This window comes from Balaenoptera borealis (assembly GCF_965194805.1).
Source record: "Balaenoptera borealis genome assembly, chromosome: 19".
Classification (NCBI taxonomy): domain Eukaryota; kingdom Metazoa; phylum Chordata; class Mammalia; order Artiodactyla; family Balaenopteridae; genus Balaenoptera; species Balaenoptera borealis.
The window spans coordinates 61,824,389-61,844,554 of NC_138878.1; the positions used below are offsets into that span (position 1 = coordinate 61,824,389).

Consider the following 20,166-nt stretch of genomic DNA (forward strand, 5'->3'; position numbering starts at 1 on the left):
TGCAGCCTCATGGCGGCAAGCACATCCCCCAGGGCCCTGAGAGAGGTGCAGGTTCATAGTGACAGCAAGCAGGGCACCCTGGTTGCCCAAGAGCCCCTCCCCTTCTTCCCCCTGCCCACCTTAGGGTTCTGAACATTTGTGAGGACACAGAAGAGGCAGAACCCGAGCCTGCTCCACCAGTTCTGAAGCTCTTTCTCACAGCACTGGCCTGTCTAGAATCCAGGAGTCAGAGACCCCAGGCCCCTCCTGTCCCAGGACTCAAACCCCCCATCCCTTCTTCTTTCAGACCCAGGAGTCCTCATTTGTAGCTCCCTCCCTTTAGGTAGGACCCAGAAATCCAAGCCCCCAGGCCCTTCCTGCAAGGCCAATGGTGCTGAACCTGCAAACATCATTATGAGACCAGAGCTGAGTAGGTGTGGGCATAATCAAACTTTGAGTTCCCCCTTGCACCTCCATCTCCACCCCTGCCCATCTCATTTCCCCCACTCACTCTTTCTTCCATGTGTCATTCTCCTGAGACATCCTGGAGAAGCAAAATGAGGAGTCAGGACCCAGACCCAACATCCCAATGGACTCTTCCCTTCAACACCTGATCTTAAGCTTTAAATTTTCCCCTGACCCAGGCAGCCCGAATTCCAGCACCAACACTTGCTAGGGATCCAGCAGCCTGTTTCCAGCTTTCATCACTATCAGGAGCCCAGGAGTCCAGCTCTCTCTTCCCCAAATACCTAACTCTCTCCTTCGCCCAGGCATGAGAACTCAGGACTCTGGATCCCAAACACCCCATCCCCAGTGATCCTAGACCCCCAGCACCCACTTACCTAGGATCCTGGAGACTCCCTCTCCTCCTCTCGTGCCTGGAGAGGCTTTTCACATTCACACCTCAGTTCCTTGCCTCTCTGGCCAATTTCTCAACATACCTGACCCTACCTTTGGGAACCAGTGACGTAATCTCTGGGTCTCTGGGAAGTAAGCAGGGAGGAAAAAGAGGACTTAGAGGGAGGGGGGATTCCCACTGGGACCTGCCCTAAGCCCCTCCCTCCTGGCTCCCCACGTTCCACTTCCAACAAAGCAATGACCCCTGGCCTCTGCTGCAGCCAGGCAACCCTGCTCCAGGGGTTCTGAATTGGAAGAGCATGCAGGTGTTCCTTAAAGGGACCTGACAGAGGCCGCATCGCAGGCTCGCTCTACACCTCTCTCTTATATAGGAAACTTATAACGTGACCTGTGCCAACTACTACCGATCTGTAATTTACAGCCACTTCTAGGAGAGAAAATAAATGGGAAAACTACAACTCCCATGAGGCGAAGAGGCCAAGATGCCCGCGGAAGTTGACTAATTTTCCCCCGGCCCAACAGGGAGTTGTAGTTCTCTTTGAAAGTCTCCGTTCTTTCGCCTAAAAAGCAGGATATGTGGCGTCAAAAGGTAGGGCTTCCGAGGAAGGAGGCTCGGCTTTCGAGAAAAGGCCAGCGACTTCGACAAGGGGCGGGGCCGCTAGACAGGGGCCCGAAACCTGGAGCCAGCGTGGACCAATCAGGCTGCTGAGAGCGGATCCTCTGCGGGGAAAGTGGGCGTGGCCTAGGGGGGAAATCGCAGAGAACACACCGGAGGTCCTAGCCCAGGAAAACGCCCTCTGCGGTGAAGGAGAGGTAAGGGGCTGGAGGGTCCTGGACTCTTGTGTCCTGGGGAGAAGGGAAGCGGGGCACGAGAGGGCTGGAAAACTGAGTCTCGGTGGAGGACACCGGTACCTCCAGATCCTGGGAAAAGAGGAGGCTGGGGCCCTGGACCTTTGGGCCTGGGGAAAGAGGGGGTCGAGATCCCGGATTCCTAGTCTAAGCGAAGAGGGTGCTGGAAACCAGGACTCCTGGGTCTGAGGAAGGAAAGGCTGGAGGCTCGGAATCCTGGCTCCCGGGAAACGAGACGCTTTGCGTCTTGATTCTTGGAAGGGGGCAGGGAGCGGCGCCGGGAGTCCAGACTCCTGGGTCCAGGGGAGAAGGCGGCTTGGGACAGACTTATTCCACCTCTCCGCCCCCACAGACCACGCCGCCATGCCTCCCGCTGGGCCCCGTGCAGCCCTCCTTCTCCTGTCACTTCTGCTGCTGCTGCGCGCTATTCTGACCGTGCCCCTGGAGCGGGGGGCGCCCAAGAAGGAGAATCCCGCGACCGAAAGCCCCGTGAGTGGCCCTGCCCTGCTCGCCAGCCAGGTGTTTGCAGTGGTACTACAATTCCCGTGCCCCCGTGGCCCCTGGCTGGCTACGGATGCGGCTTGGAGTTTGCCTGCCATTCTTTGCCGTCCCAGGGTTTTGACGTGGTGGAAAACTTGTGTGTGTGTGTGTGTGTGTGTGTGTGTGAGAGAGAGAGAGAGAGAGAGAGAGAGATTTCTAAGCCCCTGACTTTGAGATATGGAAAATCAGGTCAGATTTTAGATGAAGAATATGCATCACCCCCCCCCCACCTAAACCTCTCTGCTCTTTTAAGACGCCCTCCCCTCAAGAAGGACTCTGGAAAAAAAAGAACTACATTTCCCAGTAGCATCTTGAGCAGGTGGTGTTAGCTAACTGGGGTGTTCTCACGTCATGGAGCTCATGGGAGTTGTAGTTTAAATTATGATGGGGCACGGTAACTGCTCATTTATTCCAACGTGTGTTTATCGAACACTATGAAACCTTTGGTCTTAGGGAATTTGGAACTTGAAAAGATCCTCAAGGCCAGTGCCCTGATTTGTGGCCCGAATCCTACAGCTCCCACTAGGAATGGACACACCACTGTCTCTGGAACAAATCATCCCATGCTCCTGTATGACAGGTCCCTACCCAGCAAGTGAGGCCTTTGCTCTGTGAAATCTTTGCAGACACAGGAAGGCAGCTTGAGTCCCCTTGCCTTTCATTCATTCCACACATTTCTTGAGCATCTTCTAGGAGCCAGGCACAGTGCTAGAGCAAGCCCCCTGCCCTCACAGACCAGCTTAGTTCGCTGGGAAGACAAACGACAGGGCCCTCTGAGAATGGACACCAGGGGTGATGGTCAGGGAGGAAGGAAGGGTCATTTGAGCTAAGATCTGAAGTGCTGGGAAGAATATTCCAGGCAAAAGGAACAGCCTGGGCAAAGGCTGCGTGGTGGAGGAGAGCACAGAGAGTAGAAGGACTTACAGGAGGCCAGTGTGGCTGAAACAGAGTGAGCGAGGGGGAGATGAGGTCAGAGGAGGAACAGGGGGAGATCCCATGGGACCTTGTGGGCCATGGTGGAGACTTTCTTTATTCTGAGGCTACTAGAGGGTTATAAATGTCCATAACAACAATCATAATAACATTGACAGCTCTTACTAAGTGCCGAGTTAAATATTTAAAGATATTAACTGCTCTAATCCTCACAACAGTCCCTATGAGGTGGGTGCTCACTAACCTTACTTTACAGGTGCGGAAACTGAGGCACAGAGACGTTAAGTAACTTGCCCAAGGACTAAGATTGCCAGACTTAGCTAATAAAGACACAGGACACTCAGTTAAAATTGAGTGGGTTTCAGATAAACAATGAATAATCATTAGTATAATATACTGAAAGTTATTCATTGTTTTATCTGAAATTTAAATTTAACTAGGCATCCTAGCGGTCCTAACAAGGTCACATAGCTAGTAATTGGCAGATTTGGGATTCCAGCCCACTGTGTTTGGCTGAATGATGGCCCCCAAAGATGTCCATGCCCTAATCCCCAGAACCTGTGAATATATGGCAAAAGAGTGTTTGCAGGTATGATTGAGTTAGGTGGAGAAATTATCCTGGCTTATCCAGGTGAGCCCAATGTAATCACAAGGGTTCCATATAAGAGCCAGGCAAGAAAGTCAGGGTCAGAAGTGATGTGATGATGTAAGCAGAGGTCAGAGTGATGCAAGGCCACAAGCCCAGGAGTGTAGGCAGCCTCTAGAAGCTGGAAAAGGCAAGAAAGCAGATTGTTCCCTAAAGTCTCCAAAATAAGCTAAGCTCTGCTGAACCATTTTGGACTTCTGACCTCCAGAACTCTAAGAGAATAAATTTTTATTGCTCTAAGCCACTTAGTTTGTGATACTTTGTTACAGCAGCAATAGGCGATTAGTACACCCACAGTGCCATAGCTGGGTGATCTGCTCCCATTTATCACCTATGGTGTGTTCCTCAGCAAATGTAATGATAGCTATAGTAGACTGAGTATCTTCTAAAGACTTACCATGGTGCCAGGCTTTTGTGGGGTTTTTTTGGTGCCAGGCTTTTTATCTCTTACTTTTCACCACAGCTCTGAGAGGTAAGAAATTTATTGCCTATTTTACAAATGGAAGAGTGAGGCCCAGGAAGAGGAAAATGCCAGCCACCTACACGTGGCAGGGCTAGGACCAGGAGCCCAGGGATTTTTGTCTGTCTTGTTTACTTGCTGTGCCCCATAGAACAGTGCCTGGCACATGGTAGGGGCTCGCTGCATGCTTGTTGAATGAATGAATGTACGTTTCACTGCTTTCCAACAAATACCAGTGTGTCCACTCTACGGGCAGTGTTGGGCTGGGTGTTTACCCTTGTGATTTTAATTTCATCTCCACTGCAGACAGACCTGGGAAGAGGTAAGAGCTGTGGCCCGGAGGATCAGGCAATTTGCCTGGGGTGACAGAGCAACCAGAGTCTGCTGGCTCTAGAGCCTTTATCCCATGGTACAGGGCTCCTGCTCAGGGTTGGGGGCTGATCTCTGGGTCCCTCAGCAGGTGCCCAGGGGAGCAGAGCCTGGGTCCTACCTGCAGGGAAGAACCAGAGAGGGACCAGGGCTGAGGCTACTATGTTCATTCTTGTTGCCTCAGGACACAGGCCTGTACTACCACCGGTACCTCCAGGAAGTCATCAACGTGCTGGAGACGGACGGACACTTCCGGGAAAAGCTGCAGGCCGCCAATGCTGAGGACATCAAGGTGAGGCTGGGTGCGAACACACTGGGAGGGCATGCATGCTCAGAGGGCAGAATTCCAGAACGGACCAGGTTCCCTAAAGGGGAACCTTCCAGCCATCACAAAACTGAGACTGGGGAGAAGTCACTTCTCGGGGTCACATAGCTGGGAAGGGATCTGGGGAAGACAGAATGTGTGGTTAAATGTGGATGTGGATGGTACATGCCTCCCAGTATCAGCTCTACCAGTTGTGTGGCCTCCCTTCACTGTGCCTCAGTTTCCCCGTCTGTAAAATGGGGTAATAATAGAACCTGCATCATAGGACTATCTGAGGTAAGACGTGGAAAAGGCATGGATGTGCACAGTGGCCATTCTCAGTAAGCGCAATGTGAGGGCTGGTTCTGCGCGTTCTCAGCATAGTGCTCTCTACACAGGAAGAATTCAAAACACGGGAGATGCTGTCATCACTCACATCACCTCTAACTCTCATGTTAGGCCTCTAGAGGAGCTGTGATTCTCCCCATTTTACAGAGGTGGACACTGAGGCCCTAGTAGCAGTGTTTTTCCTTCCTGGAGGCCTGGGTCTCAATCCCTGGACTGACTGAGCCCAGAGCCCATATCCCACCCCATCCCCCAAGCAGTGTTCCTCGGAAAGGATGCTCACACACACACACACACACACACACACACACACACACACACACGCCATGAGGAGACAACACTGCCTGCCACCACCCTACCCCACCTAGACTCCCCTCCCCGTTCGGGTGCATGTTGGAACATCCCACCTGGGGGATCCACCCTGAGTGCTCCAAACACCTTGGCCCAGAGGAGGCCCCAGGGCCTGGGACTGATGGGGGGAGGGCAGCCCTGCTCTCCCCAAAACCTCCCAATGGACGGGCATAACTAGAGACTGCTGAGCCCAGCCCATCCCACTGCCCAGCTGAGGAAACGGAGGCCCTAGAGGCCACCCAGCTTGTCCAAGGTCATACAAGTGGGAAATGACATCAGAAACAGTGGCCACTTAGGCAGGCAGGTTCTGGAGTGGGACAGTGGCAGGTTCCAATCCCAGCTCCACCTCACACTCTTCTGTGCAAGTGGTCACACCCCTCTGTGCATTGGTTTCCTTCTCAGAAAACGGGGAGGCTCATGCAGCACTTTCACTGTTGGGGAGAGATGGGGGTGGGGTTGTGTGAATCAGCGATAATCTCCACTTTGAGGCTTTGGTCCAGCCTGTCATCAGCCTTCAGTAAATGTCAGTTGTCCTTGTCACTGGTGGTGATAATCTCAGCCCCATTTTTGAGGTCCAGGGTAGGGAAACAGTGTGCTGGGGTCACGTAGTGCAGTGGTGACAGGACTGGGATTTGAACCCAGGCCCCAGGACTCTCACTCTGGGGAGACATGACCCCACCTATGTCACCAGGCTGGAAACTGGCCTCCTATCCTCACTGTCTGAGGAACCTTGGGCCAGGGGCTTCTCCTCCTGAGCCTCAGTTTGTTCATCTATAAAATGGGGTTGTGGGCAAGATTAGAGGACGGACTCAGTGAGTCCAGTGCAGGACTTGACTCATCGTAGGTGCCTGACTGGTTGAGGTTAACATGACTGGCACTGCAGTCCCTCTGTCCTGCTGCTTCTGCAAAGGCCATGCCCCCTGCAGGCTGGAGAGACCCAAATGAGTGGCTGAGAAAGCCATCTGAGACAGTGCAGGGTGCTGGGGTAGCCCGGAGGAGGGACCCAGGCCGTCCGACAGTGAGAGAAAGCTTCTAGGGAACGGATTCTCCCGAGTGAGGTTTGAATTCTGAGTGGGAGTGTCTGGTATAAAAGTTGAAACGGGGGGGAGGGGGGAAGGGCGACGTTTCAACAGTAGAACTGTGTGTACCAGTGAAGCATTCTGGTACCTTCAGCTGTCTGCTGGTGGGCTCCTTATAACTGACATAAAGACAGAGGGATGAGGCTGGAGCGGGGACGGCCGGGAGGAGGGGGAGGGATGGGCAGATGCAGGATCTTGCGGGATCTTCAGTGCTGGGCCCAGGGATTCGGTCCTGTGGGCACTGGGGAGCCACGGGGTGGGGGTCTGTGAGCAGGAGAGGGGTGGGGTCAGCACAATTGAGAAAACAGACATAATCCAAAGTGATGATAGAGGTAACTCAGAGAAGGCACCTTGCTCAGCACGTGTGAGTGTGTGTGTGTGTGTGTGTGTGTGTGTGTAGGTGGTGGCATCAAGGGGGTTGTCGGGGATTCTTCCGAGGGAGGTGCCGTCTGCTTTGAGTTTATTTTGCTTGTTTGTTTTACTTTTATTGAGATATAGTTGGTTTACAATGTTGTGTTAATTTCTTCTGTACAGCAAAGTGACTCAGTTATACATATATGTATTCTTTTTCATATTCTTTTCCATTACGGTTCATCACAGGATATTGAATAGAGTTCCCTGTGCTATACAGTATGTTTTGAGTTTTGAAGGACTACAAGGATCTGGTTAGGCTTGGAAAGCAGTGGCAGGGAGAATCCCAGGCAGAGGGACCAGCATGTGTAAAGGCCTAGAGGTGGGAAAGAGCCGTGAGCCGTGAGTGTGATTTGATGAGTGACGGGAAATAAGAAGGGCCTCCAGTGCCAGGCTGAGGGGCTGGAATCTTGTCTCGGGGCCTCTGGGGAACCCCGGGAGGCATCAGAAAGCTGGTAGAAGGCTCCAGAGAGGGCAGCCTGATTTGTGTCCCCTCTCCCCTGGGCAGAGCGGGAAGCTGAGCCGGGAGCTGGACTTCGTCAGCCACCATGTCCGCACCAAACTGGATGAACTCAAGCGGCAGGAGGTGTCGAGGCTGCGGATGCTGCTCAAGGCCAAGATGGACGCCCAGCAGGAGCCCAGTAAGCAGGCCAGTGGGGTGGGCAGGGCCGGTGGGGTGGGTGGAGCTGGCGACGTTGGGGGTCACGGGGCAGCCTCCCTCCCCGGCCTCCAGGTGATTTTGGCAGGTGGAGCCAACTGGGGCCTCATTCTCTCCACCCCTGTAAAATCCGCATGGAAGATTGATCGAGTTTTCTTCCTAGCACAATCTACTATTAACATTACTCGGGAGATGTTAGTAATCTTAGTTGCTCGGGTGGTTTTTGATTTGTTTTTAATTTTTATTTTAACAAATCAGGGTCATTTAAAATTTTGATGTTACTTCAAACTTACAGAAAAGTTGCAAGAATACTACCAAAAACTCCCAAATACCCTTAGCCCAGATTCTGTAATTGTTAACGTTTGCTCCGTTTATCTGTGGTTCACATTTGTGAGTTCCTTGCAGACACCGTATTCCTTTATGCCTAAATATTTCAGTGTGATTTTTCTCAAAACAACAATGTTCTACAATACTATAGTACCGTGATCAAAGTCAGGAAGTTCAACAGGTTACACTGTATTTTTCCTTGCTTACTTATTCTTTCTCTCCCACACTAGAATGATTCTAATTTCCTGGCATTTATATGTGAGGCTATATTTTATAGTCTAATTGTATGGCTAAAAAAGAAAAACAAAGAAAGAAAAGAAAAAAAAAAAGTGCCTGGAAGAGGGAGATTTGAGTGGATTTAAATTCCAAGATCCCACCTTATTTCTAACATTCCTAGATATAGTTTCTTGGAGCATGCGTCTGGACCATGCTATTTCTTTTAAATGACTTTATTGAGATATGATTCATACACCAAACAATATACCCATTTGAAGTGTACAGTTCAGTGATTAGTATGTTCACAGGTATGTGCAACCATCATCAAAGTCAATTTTAGAACACTTTTATCACTCCAAAAAGAATCACTAGACCATGTAACTATCACCCCTCTATTCCACCCCCCCCACCCCTGGCAGCCTACTTTCTGTCTCTATAAATTTGCCTATTATGGACATTTCGTATAAATGGAATCATACGATAAGTGATCTTTTGTGTCTGGCTTCTTCTAGTGTAATATTTTCAAGGTTCATCCACACTGTAGCGTGTATCACTGCTTTATTCCTTTTTAGGGCCAAGTAATATTCCCTTGTCTGGATCTACCATATTTAGTTTGTCCATTCATCCATTGATGGATATGCGTTTCTTGCATCCATTGGCTACAATGGACCATGCTATTTTACTCATTGTAGCTTTGTGGGATATTCTGGTACTGCTGGGGCACCTTTTGGCTCATCACTAAGTGTAAGAACAAGCCCACTTTATTGAGATTTACCTCCAGCTTCTTCTTTCATCTCCTGACACCCTTGAGGCTCCCGTGTTACAGATGGGGACCCTGAACGTTGGTAGATGGTGTTAAGGGTCAGTAAGAGAGCTGAGCTTTGTTTTCATTCCTATCTGATGCCTCTTATCCATTGATCAAATATGTCTTGAGTTCTACTCTGTGCCAGGCACTGAGCGGGGTGCTGGGGCTCTAAGGTGACCAGACGGGCATGGTCTCCAGCCTCCTTCTGCATAACCATCCACGCTTTCTCTGTCTTGCTGTTTTAATTACTACAGTTTCAGAGTCTGACTTGATCTCTGGTAAACTGGATGTTCCCTTGTCATGAATGAGAAAAAATCCCTCCCATCAATTGGTTGCTTATTACATCCCATACGCTAAGCTATGTACTTCAACTTTTGTCCCTTCAACAACTCAGGAATCTCCAGAATCTGACTACTCTCCACGTCCATTGCTGTCACTGGGACTTGGATCAGCGCAGTCTCCTCCTCCCTGGGCACCCTGCCACCGCCCTTGCTTTTCCCACTATTTGTTCTATTTCCCGTGGAACAGCCGTTCTTAACAGAATCCTGTTAATATCTGGATTCATTTCCTGTGGCCACTGTAACAAATCAGCAACAACTTAGTGGCTTAAAACAACACACATTTATTCTCTTTACCTATTGGAGATCAGAAATCCAAAATCAGTTTCACTGGGCCAAAGTCAAGGTGTCAGCAGGGCTCTGCTAGTTCTGGAGGTGCTATGGGGGGAAATCTGTTTCCTTGCCTTTTCCAGCTTCCAAAGCTTCATTCCTAGGCTGGGAACCTCTTCAAATCCAGCAGCGTAGCGTTTTTCTCCAGTCATCACATGGCATTCTTCTGTAGTCAGATCTCCTGCTGCTTCTCTCTTACAAGGATTACATTTAGCCGCCTTCCCCAGTTAATCCAGGATCATCTCCCCATCACCAGATCCTTAATTTGATCACCTCTGCAAAGTCCCTTTTGCCCCATGAGATCACATATTCACAGGTTCCAGGGATTCAGATGTGGACATCCTGGTGGGGGCCTTTATTCAGCCTAGCACAGCACCCCGTTCGAGTCCTGTGCCTCTTGTGCTCAGAACCAGCCACGGCTCCCCAGTGCCTTCAGGATCAAGTCCACACTCCTTGCTAGTTGGAGGCCAAGCTGAGCCCTGCCACGCCCGTCCCAGCCCCTCCCTTCACATGTGTGCCCTCTCACCCGACCCTCTGGCATCAACATTTTTAGTACGGAGGGTAACACATCTTTCTCACCTTGGGACTTTTGCCTGTGACATTCTTTCTCGGGGGTCTTGGCATGGCCAATGGAGCTTTGGTCTCAGCCCAGATGTCGCCTCCCTCGTCCTGCCCTGACCGTCCTGCGTGAAGAATCCTCCATTTGTTTGAGTCCTTTGTGGTCGTGTGTTTGTCCCTTACTCACCTGTTCTCCATCTTGACCGGGTGCTCCAGGGGACAGACGCCGTCACCGTCTGGTTCCTGCTGTGTCCGCAGTGCTAGCCACAGGGTCGGGCCCAGAGTACGGCTCAACACATATCTGTGGCATGAATAACGAATTATGAGACTTGATCTGTGCCTGTCTCCTGGGTCTGTCCCTCCTCTGGGCTCACCCAGGCCCAGAGCTGCCGCCACTACAGCCTGAGTCACCTGGATTCCAGGTGCCTGTGTGTGTGCCTTTCACCCCCACCAGCCCAGGAGCCGCTGGAGGCGCAGGCCCGGGTCTGATTCACATGGGGGCCCCCAGGAGGCCTCTCAGGATGTGTGTCCAGTGAATGAGTGGGTGCCAAGTGTGTCCTGCTCTCTCCCTCTCTGCCGGGAAACTCTCGTACAAGGAGGTTGCACTGCTTTGCTAGGGCTTCTGTAACAAAGTACCGCAGACCGGGTGGCTTAAACAATAGGCACTGATTGTCTCACAGTTCTGGAAGCCGGAAGTCAAAAATCAAGGTGTCAGCAGGGGGTGGTTCCTTCTGAGGGCTGTGCCGGAGAATCTGTTCTGGGTCTTTCTCTTTGATTTGGAGATGGCCACTCCCCCCGACCCCCCGCCCCCCGCCCCCGCCATGTCTGTTCACACTGTCTTCCCTCTGTGTGTGTCTCTGTGTCCAAATTTTCTCTTTTTATAAGGACTCTTGTCATATGGGATTAGGGCTCATCCTCATGACCTCATTTTAACTTGATCACCTCTGTAAAGCCCCTCTCTCCAAATAAGGTCACATTCTGAGATACTGGGGGCTATCAACCTCCCTGTGAATTGGGGGGCACGCAGTTCAACCCATAACAGAATTAAGTGTCATGTGCTCTGGAGCCCAACTAATCCTCACTCTGCCTCTTCCTAGATGGTGACCTAGATGTCACTTCCCCTCTCTGGGCCTCAGTTTTCGCATCCATAAAATGGGATAATTACAGAACCTATGTGAGATTTTTGTGAAAAGTAAATGCATTAATATATTTAATATGTTTAGAGCAGGGCCTGGCACATAGTACATATTTGATACATGTTGGTTATCATCATGGTTATTATTATTTTCAGCATCAGACTCAGTTGTGGCATCACCTCCTCCAGGAAGCCCTCCCTGATTGCTCCAGGCTCATTCAAGCCATCTTCTGTGGGCTTCTCCTGTGCCCTCTGTGACCTCCTTTAGAGCCCATCCAGCCCAGGATAGTTTTTGTTTGTTTGATTTTTGTTTGTTTTTTTGCCGTGCTACGCGGCTTGTGGGATCTTAGTTTCCCAACCAGGGATCGAATCGGGGCCCCTGGCAGTGGAAGCCTAACCACTGGACTGCCAGGGAATTCCCACAGGATAGGGATTTTGAAAGAAAGAACGTTCCATGAGTTGTTCATCCCCGCCCCCAACACACACCCCGTCTTCCCTCTCATCCAGATGTACAGTTGGATCACCTGAGCCTCCTGAAGCAGTTTGAACACCTGGACCCTCAGAATCAGCACACATTCGAGGCCCGGGACCTGGAGCTGCTGATCCAGACAGTAGGTTGAGGGGACCAGGGGGCAGAGGACTGAGGGAAGCTTTGTAGAGGGGGAGAAGGGAGCAGAGGCTGGGATGTGAGCCCACTCACCCCTGCCTGGTGTTCTCTGAGGCCAGCGGCTGCAGAAGGGCTGGTTGTACCTAAAAACCTTCCCCAGGTTCTCTACAGGAAAGCGGAGTTGTGTGCGTGTGTGTCGGGGTCGGGGGGTTGGCTCCACTCACACCTGGATTCAAATCCCTCCCCTATGACTGGGGGCAGGAATTCCCTCTGTGTCCTTGCTGTAGGCAGAATAATAGCCCCTCAAAAGACGTCACATGCTGTCTGCGGAACCTCTGGCTCTGTGACCTGATGTGGCAAAACGGACTTTGCAGTTGTGATTAAGCTGAGGAGCTTGAGATGGGGGGGATGAGCCTGGGTTATCCAGGTGGGCCCTAAGTGTCATCACAAGGGTCCTTGTAAGAGGGATGCAGGGAGTTCCCTGGTGGCCTAGTGGTTAGGATTCTGGGCTTTCACTGCCAAGGCCCAGGTTCAATCCCTGGTTGGGGAACTGAGATCCCGCAAGCCATGTGGTACGGCCAAAGAAATTAAAAAATAACATAACATAAAATTAAAAAGAGGGAAGCAGGGGGAGATCTGACTACAGTAGAGGGTGGCAGTGTGACGACCAAAGCAAGATGGCTCTGCTGCTGGCTTTGAAGATGGATGAAGGGGCCACAGGCACGTATGCAGCTCTAGAAACTGGAAAAGGCAAAGAAGAGGGTTCTCTCCTAGAGTCTCCGGAAGGAGCACGGCTCTGCCAACACTCTAATTGCAGCCCAGTGAAACTGATTTCAGACCCTGGCCTCCGTGCTGTAAGATGATAAGTGTGTGTTAAGCCACGATAAATAATAATTTGTTAGAGCAGCACAGGAACAAATGTGGTCTTTGTGTGAGAAGTAGGATCTACAGCCCTGCCTCGTGGGGAAGGCCAAGTTCGGGGTTGGGGAGTGGCAGGGGATGCTCAGGTCTGCCCCTGCCTCTTCCCTGCTCACAGCCCTTCTGTAGCTCCCCAGCACCCCCAGGACAGAACCTACGTCTCTGCCTGACTTGAGCCTCAGCCTGCTTTTCTGGCTGACTGGAGCTCCATCTAGTGGCCATGAAGATAATAGCAGCCATTTGATTGAGTCCATGCCTGACCTTCGTCCCCAAGAGATGGTTCTGCCGCTTATTTCCACAACATTCCAGAAACTGTCCGCTTTCCTGCAGCCGCTCTGTCATTCTCCTGGTCTCAACCCCAGAGATGGGCTCCTTGCTTCTGCCTTCCACACTCAACAGCAGGGTTTCTCAGCTCGGCACTCTTGACACTTGGGGCTGGATAATTCTTTGCTCTGGGGGCTGTTTGTGCATTGTGTGATGTTTAGCAGCATCCCTGGCCTCTACCCTCTAGATGCCAGTAGACCTCCCCTAGTTGTGACAACCAACAATATCTTCAAACATTGACTGCTGTCCCCTGGGGACCGCAGTCACCCCAGGTTGAGAACCTCCGTCTGTTCCCCACACAAGAGCTGTATTGGTTTTCTATTGCTGCCATATAACAAATTACCACAGACTCAGTGGCTTAAGACAACAGAAAGCTATCCTCTCACAGTTCTGGAGGCCAGAAGTTGAAAATCTGTATCACTGGGCCAAAACCAAGGTTTCCTTAGAGGCATCTGCTTCTTGCCTCTTCCAGCTTCTGGGGGTTGCCAGCATTCCTTGGCTTGTAGACACATCACTCCAGTCTCTGCCTCCACCATCACATGGCATTCTCCCTGTGTCTCTCTGTAGCCTTCTTGTAAAGACACTAGTCATTAGAATTAGGGCCCACCCTAATCCAGTAGGACCTCATCTTAACTAATTACATCTGCAAAGATCCTGTTTCCAAGTAAAGTCACATTCTGAGGTTCTGGGTGCACATGAATTCTGGGGGGACCCTATACAACCCTATACAACCCTATATAGTATTGTTATCAACATTTTCCAGAGGCAGAAACTGAGGCACAGAGAGAATGAGTAACTTGCCCAAGGTCACACAGCTAGCAGGATTTGTTCACATGGCAGAGCCTAGATTTGAACCCTTGGCAGAATAATTAGAGACCTCATGTTGTTTACCCCCTAGCTGTACTGCTTTCCATATTAAGTCACCTCATGTGCTGTTCCTTATTATTTATTCCTCCAAGATCTTGAGATTGTGGAGGACTTGAAAGAAGTGAGTTAAAGTTGCTATTGTGTAACCATCCTCGTTTTTTGACCGAAGAGGAGGGGAGGCTATGTATTATGGGACAAAAGTGACATCGGGACATAAGACCCAGCACACGTGGAAGTTGGGCCAGGTTCAGAGCCAAAGGCCTGGCATTCGGAGGTTGGAATTAGGGGCTGGGCATAGAAGTGAGGTGAGAGTGACCGTCTGCCTTTCCCCAGGCCACCCGGGACCTTGCCCAATACGACGCAGCCCATCATGAAGAGTTCAAACGCTACGAGATGCTCAAGGAACACGAGAGACGCCGTTATCTGGAGTCCCTGGGAGAGGAGCAGCGAAAGGAGGCAGAGAGGAAGCTGGAAGAGCAACAGCGCCGGCACCGAGAACACCCCAAAGTCAATGTGCCTGTAAGGACCCCCATTCATGCCTACCCCCCCCCCCCCCCGCCACCATGTCCAACTTTCCAAGCTCCACAAGAAAGTAGCCGAAAAACTACAACTCCCAGCAGACATTGAGGCAAAAGGCCCCTTTTAATGTACCCAGCTATCTCCAGGGGCTGCTGGGAGTTGTAGTTTTCTTGCTTGAGGGCAATGACATTTGAGGGATGGGGGTAAAGGGTTCTCTAGCTTTATCCTATGGGACCCAGACCTCTTGCTCATGAGCCCCCGGCTCTCCCTTCCACAGGGCAGCCAAGCCCAGTTGAAGGAGGTGTGGGAGGAACTGGATGGATTGGACCCCAACAGGTTTAACCCCAAGACCTTCTTCATACTGCATGGTAAGGTGGGGAGGGAGTCCCAACACCCAGGCTAACGCTGAGGCTCTGACCTTTCTGGGGCCTGAATGCTAAGAAGGGGTCTCCCTCACTCACGGGGCTTAGGGAGGCCAAAGAGGTCTGAGCCCCTCTCCCCTGGTGGTCTAGAAGGCCGTATCCCTCCCTGTTGTTGGGAATAGGATCTTCCATGGAAGAGCTGGTCCTTTTTTCTGGGATACACCAGGCCTCTGGGTTCTAAGGACTGACTGGTGTCCCTAACTGAGCAAACCAGGTTTGGCTAGGCCTGGGCCCCCCTCCCATGGCAGCCCAGAAGCCCCGGTCCCTTCTGGGGGCCCTATCGCTAAGCAGGGGCTGCTCCCTAGTAACCAGGCCTCCAGGGACTCGGGAAGCCCCTTCTCCATGGTGATTCAGGGGCATGGTCCCCTTCGTTTTCGTCCTGTCTGGAAACATCACCTCTATGTCCAGCCTCTAATTCCAATCTCCAAATGCCAGGCGTTTGGCTCTGAATCTGGGTCTTATGTCCTGATGTCACTACTTTTTTTTTTTTGCACCGTGCAGCTTTCAGGAGCTTAGTTCCCCGACCAGGGACTGAACCGGGGCCCTCGGCAGTGAAAGTGCGGAGTCCTAACCGCTGGATCACCAGGGAATTCCCCTGATACCACTTTTTGCCAGGCCCCCTCAGGTGTGCCCAGGAACCCAAACCAAATGCTATAGCCTGTCACCAGAGCTTAGCAGGGTCTGATTCATTCATTCAGCAAATGTTTACTAAGAGACCTCTAAGGACCAAGCTTCACGGAGACCCTGTGTATACAGCTGTGAACAAAAGAAAGTCCTCCTGGCATCACAGAGCCAGGGATCAGGCAAACAGATAATTCTGTATTTCAGTGAATCTAAGTGACCATGGAACATAAGATGAACACTTGAACACTTGAATTTTACATAAACCACCCATTAAACTAACACATCATCGATGATAAGATACCTCCCGATTTTACGGTTGATAAAATATGGGGAGAAAAAAAGTGCATCTTAGAATCAGTGAAGTAGGTTCTATAGTAGATGATCAGGTAGTCACATTACCATGGAAAGCAAGACAGCGGGATTAAAGGTCTAGAATGATGATTTTAGATAGCCTGGTCTGGAAAGATTTTTGCCAGACCAGCACTGTCCAATAGAAATTCCTATGCTGATGGAAGTGTTCTGCAGCTGTGTTGTCCAATATCGCAGCCACCAGCCCCATTTGGCTTTTTTTTTTTTCTTTTTCTTTTTCTTTTTTGGCTGTACAGCATGGCATGTGGGATCTTAGTTCCCCGACCAGGGATTGAACCTGTGCCCCCTGCAGTGGAAGAGCGGAGTCCTAACCAGTGGACCGCCAGGGAAGTCCTTTTTTTTTTTTTTTTTTAAACAAATGAGACAATTTATTAACCCAGCATTATTTGTTCTTTCTTTATAAATTAATTTTTATTGGAGTATAGTTGATTTACAGTGTTGTGTTAGTTTCTGCTATACAGCAAAGTGAATCAGTTATGCATATACATATATCCAGTCTTTTTTAGATTTTTTTCCCATATGGGTCATTATAGAGTATTGAGTAGAGTTCCCTGTGCTATACAGTAGGTTCTTATTAGTTCCCATGTGGCTATTATTATTAATTAAGCACTTGAAATGTGGGTTTTACAACTAAGAAATTGAATTTTTTTTAATCAATTAAATTTTTTTTAAGTTTATTTATTTATTTTTGGCTGCGTTGGGTCTTCATTGCTGCGTGCGCACTTTCTCTAGTTGCGGCGAGCGGGGCTACTCTATGTTGCAGGGCGCGGACTTCTCATTGCGGTGGCTTCTCTTGTTGCGGAGCATGGGCTCTAGACATGTGGGCTTCAGTAGTTGTAGCACACAGGCTCAGTAGTTGTGGCGCACGGGCTTAGTTGCTCCGCAGCATGTGGGATCTTCCCGCACCAGGGCTCGAACCCATGTCCCCTGCATTGGCAGGCAGATTCTTAACGGCTGCACCACCAGGGAAGCCCCTGATCAATTAAATTTTTAAAAATTTGTAATTGTGGTAAAATACACTTGACATAAAATCTACCATCTTAACCATTTTTAAGTGTACATATCAATACTGTTAAGCATACTCACATTATCGTGCAACAGTCTTTTCATCCTTGCAAAACTGAAACTCTGTATTAATCATCAACTCCCCATGACCCCTCCCACATCCCCTGGTAACTTCTGTTCTCTTCTGTCTATGAATTTGACTCTTCTAGCTACCTCATATAAGTGAAATTGTACAGTATTTGTCTTTTTTGTGACTGGCTTATTTCACTTAGCATAATGTCAAGAAAATGAATCTTTCATTGTATTTGATTGTTACTCATTTAAATTTCATTTGCCCCATGTGGCTAGTGGCCGCTGGATTGGACAGCACCGCTCGAGAGAGATGACATTTGAACCAAGACCTCAGTGAAGTGAGGGGGTGAGCCTCGAAGATATTTGTCTAGATGGGGGGGCATAGCAAGCACACGCAGGGGAGAATGAACTTGGTGGGTTTCCAAGGTCACTGGAGCCGAATGCTTGAAGAGAAGAATGATAAGAAAGGGAATTCCTGGGGGGTGTGGGATGAATTGGGAGATTGGGATAGACATATATACACTATTGATACTATGTATAAAGTAGATAACTAATGAGAACCTACTGTACAGCACAGGGAACTCTACTCAGTGCTCTGTGGTGACCTAAATGGGAAGGAAATCCAAAAAAGGGGATATATGTATACGTATAGCTGATTCGCTTTGCTGTACAGTAGAAACTAACACAATAGTGTAAAGCAACTATACTCCAAAAAAAACAAAGAACTCATAAATAAAAATTACCGGACTTCCCTGGTGACGCAGTGGTTAAGAGTCTGCCTGCCAATGCAGGGGACACAGGTTCAAGCCCTGGTCCGGGAAGATCCCACATGCCGCGGAGCAACTAAGCCCACGCGCCACAACTACTGAGCCTGCGCTCTAGAGCCTGTGAGCCACAACTACTAAAGCCCGCGTGCCTAGAGCCCATGCTCCGCAACAGGAGAAGCCACCACAATGAGAAGCCCACGCACTGCAACAAAGAGTAGACCCCACTCGCCACAACTAGAGAAAACCCGCGCACAGCAACGAAGGCCCAACGCAGCCAAAAATAAATAAATAAATAAATTTATTTTAAAAAAATTACCAATTTAACCATCGTTAAGTGTAAAAAAAAAGAAGAAAAAGGAATTCCCTGGCGGTCCAGTGGTTAGCACTCTGCACTTTCACTGCCGAGGGCGCGGGTTCAATCTCTGGTCAGGGAACTAAGATCCCACAAACGCAGCCAAAAACAAAAAAGAAGAACGGTAAGAAAGACTGCTAGGGAGGTGACAGCCACCCTACAGCCAGGGTAAGGAATTTGGATTTTATTCTGTCTTGGGTGAGACACAGCAAAAGTATTTTGAGCAGAGGAACTGACCCCATCTGCTTTAAGCGTTGGCAGGATCCGTCTAGGTGCTGTGTTGAGGACAGGCTGTAGGGGCCAGGGCCAAAGCCAGGACCCTAGTTAGGAGGCATGAGATGCTGGTGACTGGACCATGGAAGTAGGGAAGAGTGGTCAGATTCTGGATTTGTCTTGAAGGTCAAGCTGGTAGGACTTGAGGATGGACTTGATGAGGATTGTAATGGAACAAGAGAGTCAAGGGTGACTCCGAGGTATTTGGCCTGAGCAACTGGAAGGATGGAGAGAGAAGGGCAAGCATGTTTGGCAGGGAAGATTGGGAACTGGGTCTATCCATGTCAAGCTAGAGATGTCTATTAGACATTTATGTGGAGATGGAGAGTAGGCAGTTGGGTATTCAGGTGTGGAGGCAGCTTGTGGATGGCATTAAAGATGAGGGACTGAAGGAACCCATCTAAGGAAGTCTTGCCAGTAGAACTCTTTCTGTAATGATGTTCTCTGCTACCCAATATGGCGGCCACCAGCCATATGTGGCTATTGAGTGCTTGCCATGTAGCAAGTAGGACTGATAAACTGAAAATTTAATCTTATTTAATATTAATCAATTTAAATTTTAAACAGCCCATGTGGTTAGTGGCAACCATATTGGACAGATCTGAATATGTGATAGGGAAGAAGTCATTGTCCCCTGTCCCCTACATCACCCGTAGAGGTCAGGAAGAGGACAGGGCCAGTGAAGGAAAATTAGGGCAGCTGGAGAGGAGAGGATGATATTCTGAGAGCCAAAGGCAGAAAGTCAAGTAAGGTGCAGGCTGAAGCTTAACCACTGGATTCGCAAGGTCAGGGTTCCTGGCTACCTCCCTGGGACCAGTGTGGGTGCTGATCTGAGTGAACAGAGGAGGCGAAGGCAGTGAGCCAGGTGCATGTGGCGGAGGAGTCTGATTGGCAGGGAGAGGATTTTTTGGTGATCAGAGTCAGCCCTGGGCTGGTTCTCTGGGAGATGCCCCTGACACCCCTGTATGCTGGGCAAAGGGCTGATCCTGTGCCCAGATCACTGGGAGCGAGAGATCAAATCATTCTGCATGACAGTGGGCCCAAGAATGGTCCCAATGGAGTCTCAGGACCCTGGTAGGGAAAGGGCTGTCTTAGCAATGGGCCAATGGGCGCTGAAGCCTGAAGGCCACCATCCGACTGTCGGAGACCCGTTGTTACCTATCCTCTGAGAACAGACCTCGCATCAGCCCAGAATTCCTTCTCCAACAGGTCACTTAGGAACTTGACCCACTCCGTCTTCAGTCCCCCAAGACACCTTGTTGTCTCTTCCTCAGATATCAACAGTGATGGTGTCCTGGATGAGCAGGAGCTGGAGGCCCTCTTCACCAAGGAGGTGAGTATCTTGGAAGCCATGGGCGCAGAGGATGCCCAGGTCAGCGACGTGTCCCCTCGGGATCCTAGTAGTCCCCTCAGGTCCCCCTGGATGTGAGTTCAGGGGGGAAACTACAACTCCCAGCAGCCCCTGAGGCAAAAAGAGGCTGCCAGGAGTGGCAGGGTGTCCCAAGGACTGATGGGAGTTGAAGTTGTCTGTGTGTGTTAGGAGGTGGGGTAGCCTG

General features: G+C 50.2%; 1 protein-coding gene across 1 annotated transcript in view; it reads left to right on the plus strand.

Annotated features, from left to right (window-relative positions):
* Positions 1-1,432: 1,432 nt before the first annotated feature.
* Positions 1,433-20,166, plus strand: part of NUCB1 (nucleobindin 1) — a 20,083-nt gene continuing 1,349 nt past the window's right edge. The window contains exons 1-8 of the mRNA XM_082367190.1: positions 1,433-1,650; positions 2,039-2,175; positions 4,819-4,926; positions 7,633-7,765; positions 11,999-12,102; positions 14,541-14,726; positions 15,004-15,094; positions 19,885-20,035. Coding sequence (XP_082223316.1) covers positions 2,050-2,175; positions 4,819-4,926; positions 7,633-7,765; positions 11,999-12,102; positions 14,541-14,726; positions 15,004-15,094; positions 19,885-20,035 — 899 coding nt within the window. The 5' untranslated portion in view covers positions 1,433-1,650; positions 2,039-2,049. The remainder of the gene's footprint in view (positions 1,651-2,038; positions 2,176-4,818; positions 4,927-7,632; positions 7,766-11,998; positions 12,103-14,540; positions 14,727-15,003; positions 15,095-19,884; positions 20,036-20,166) is intronic.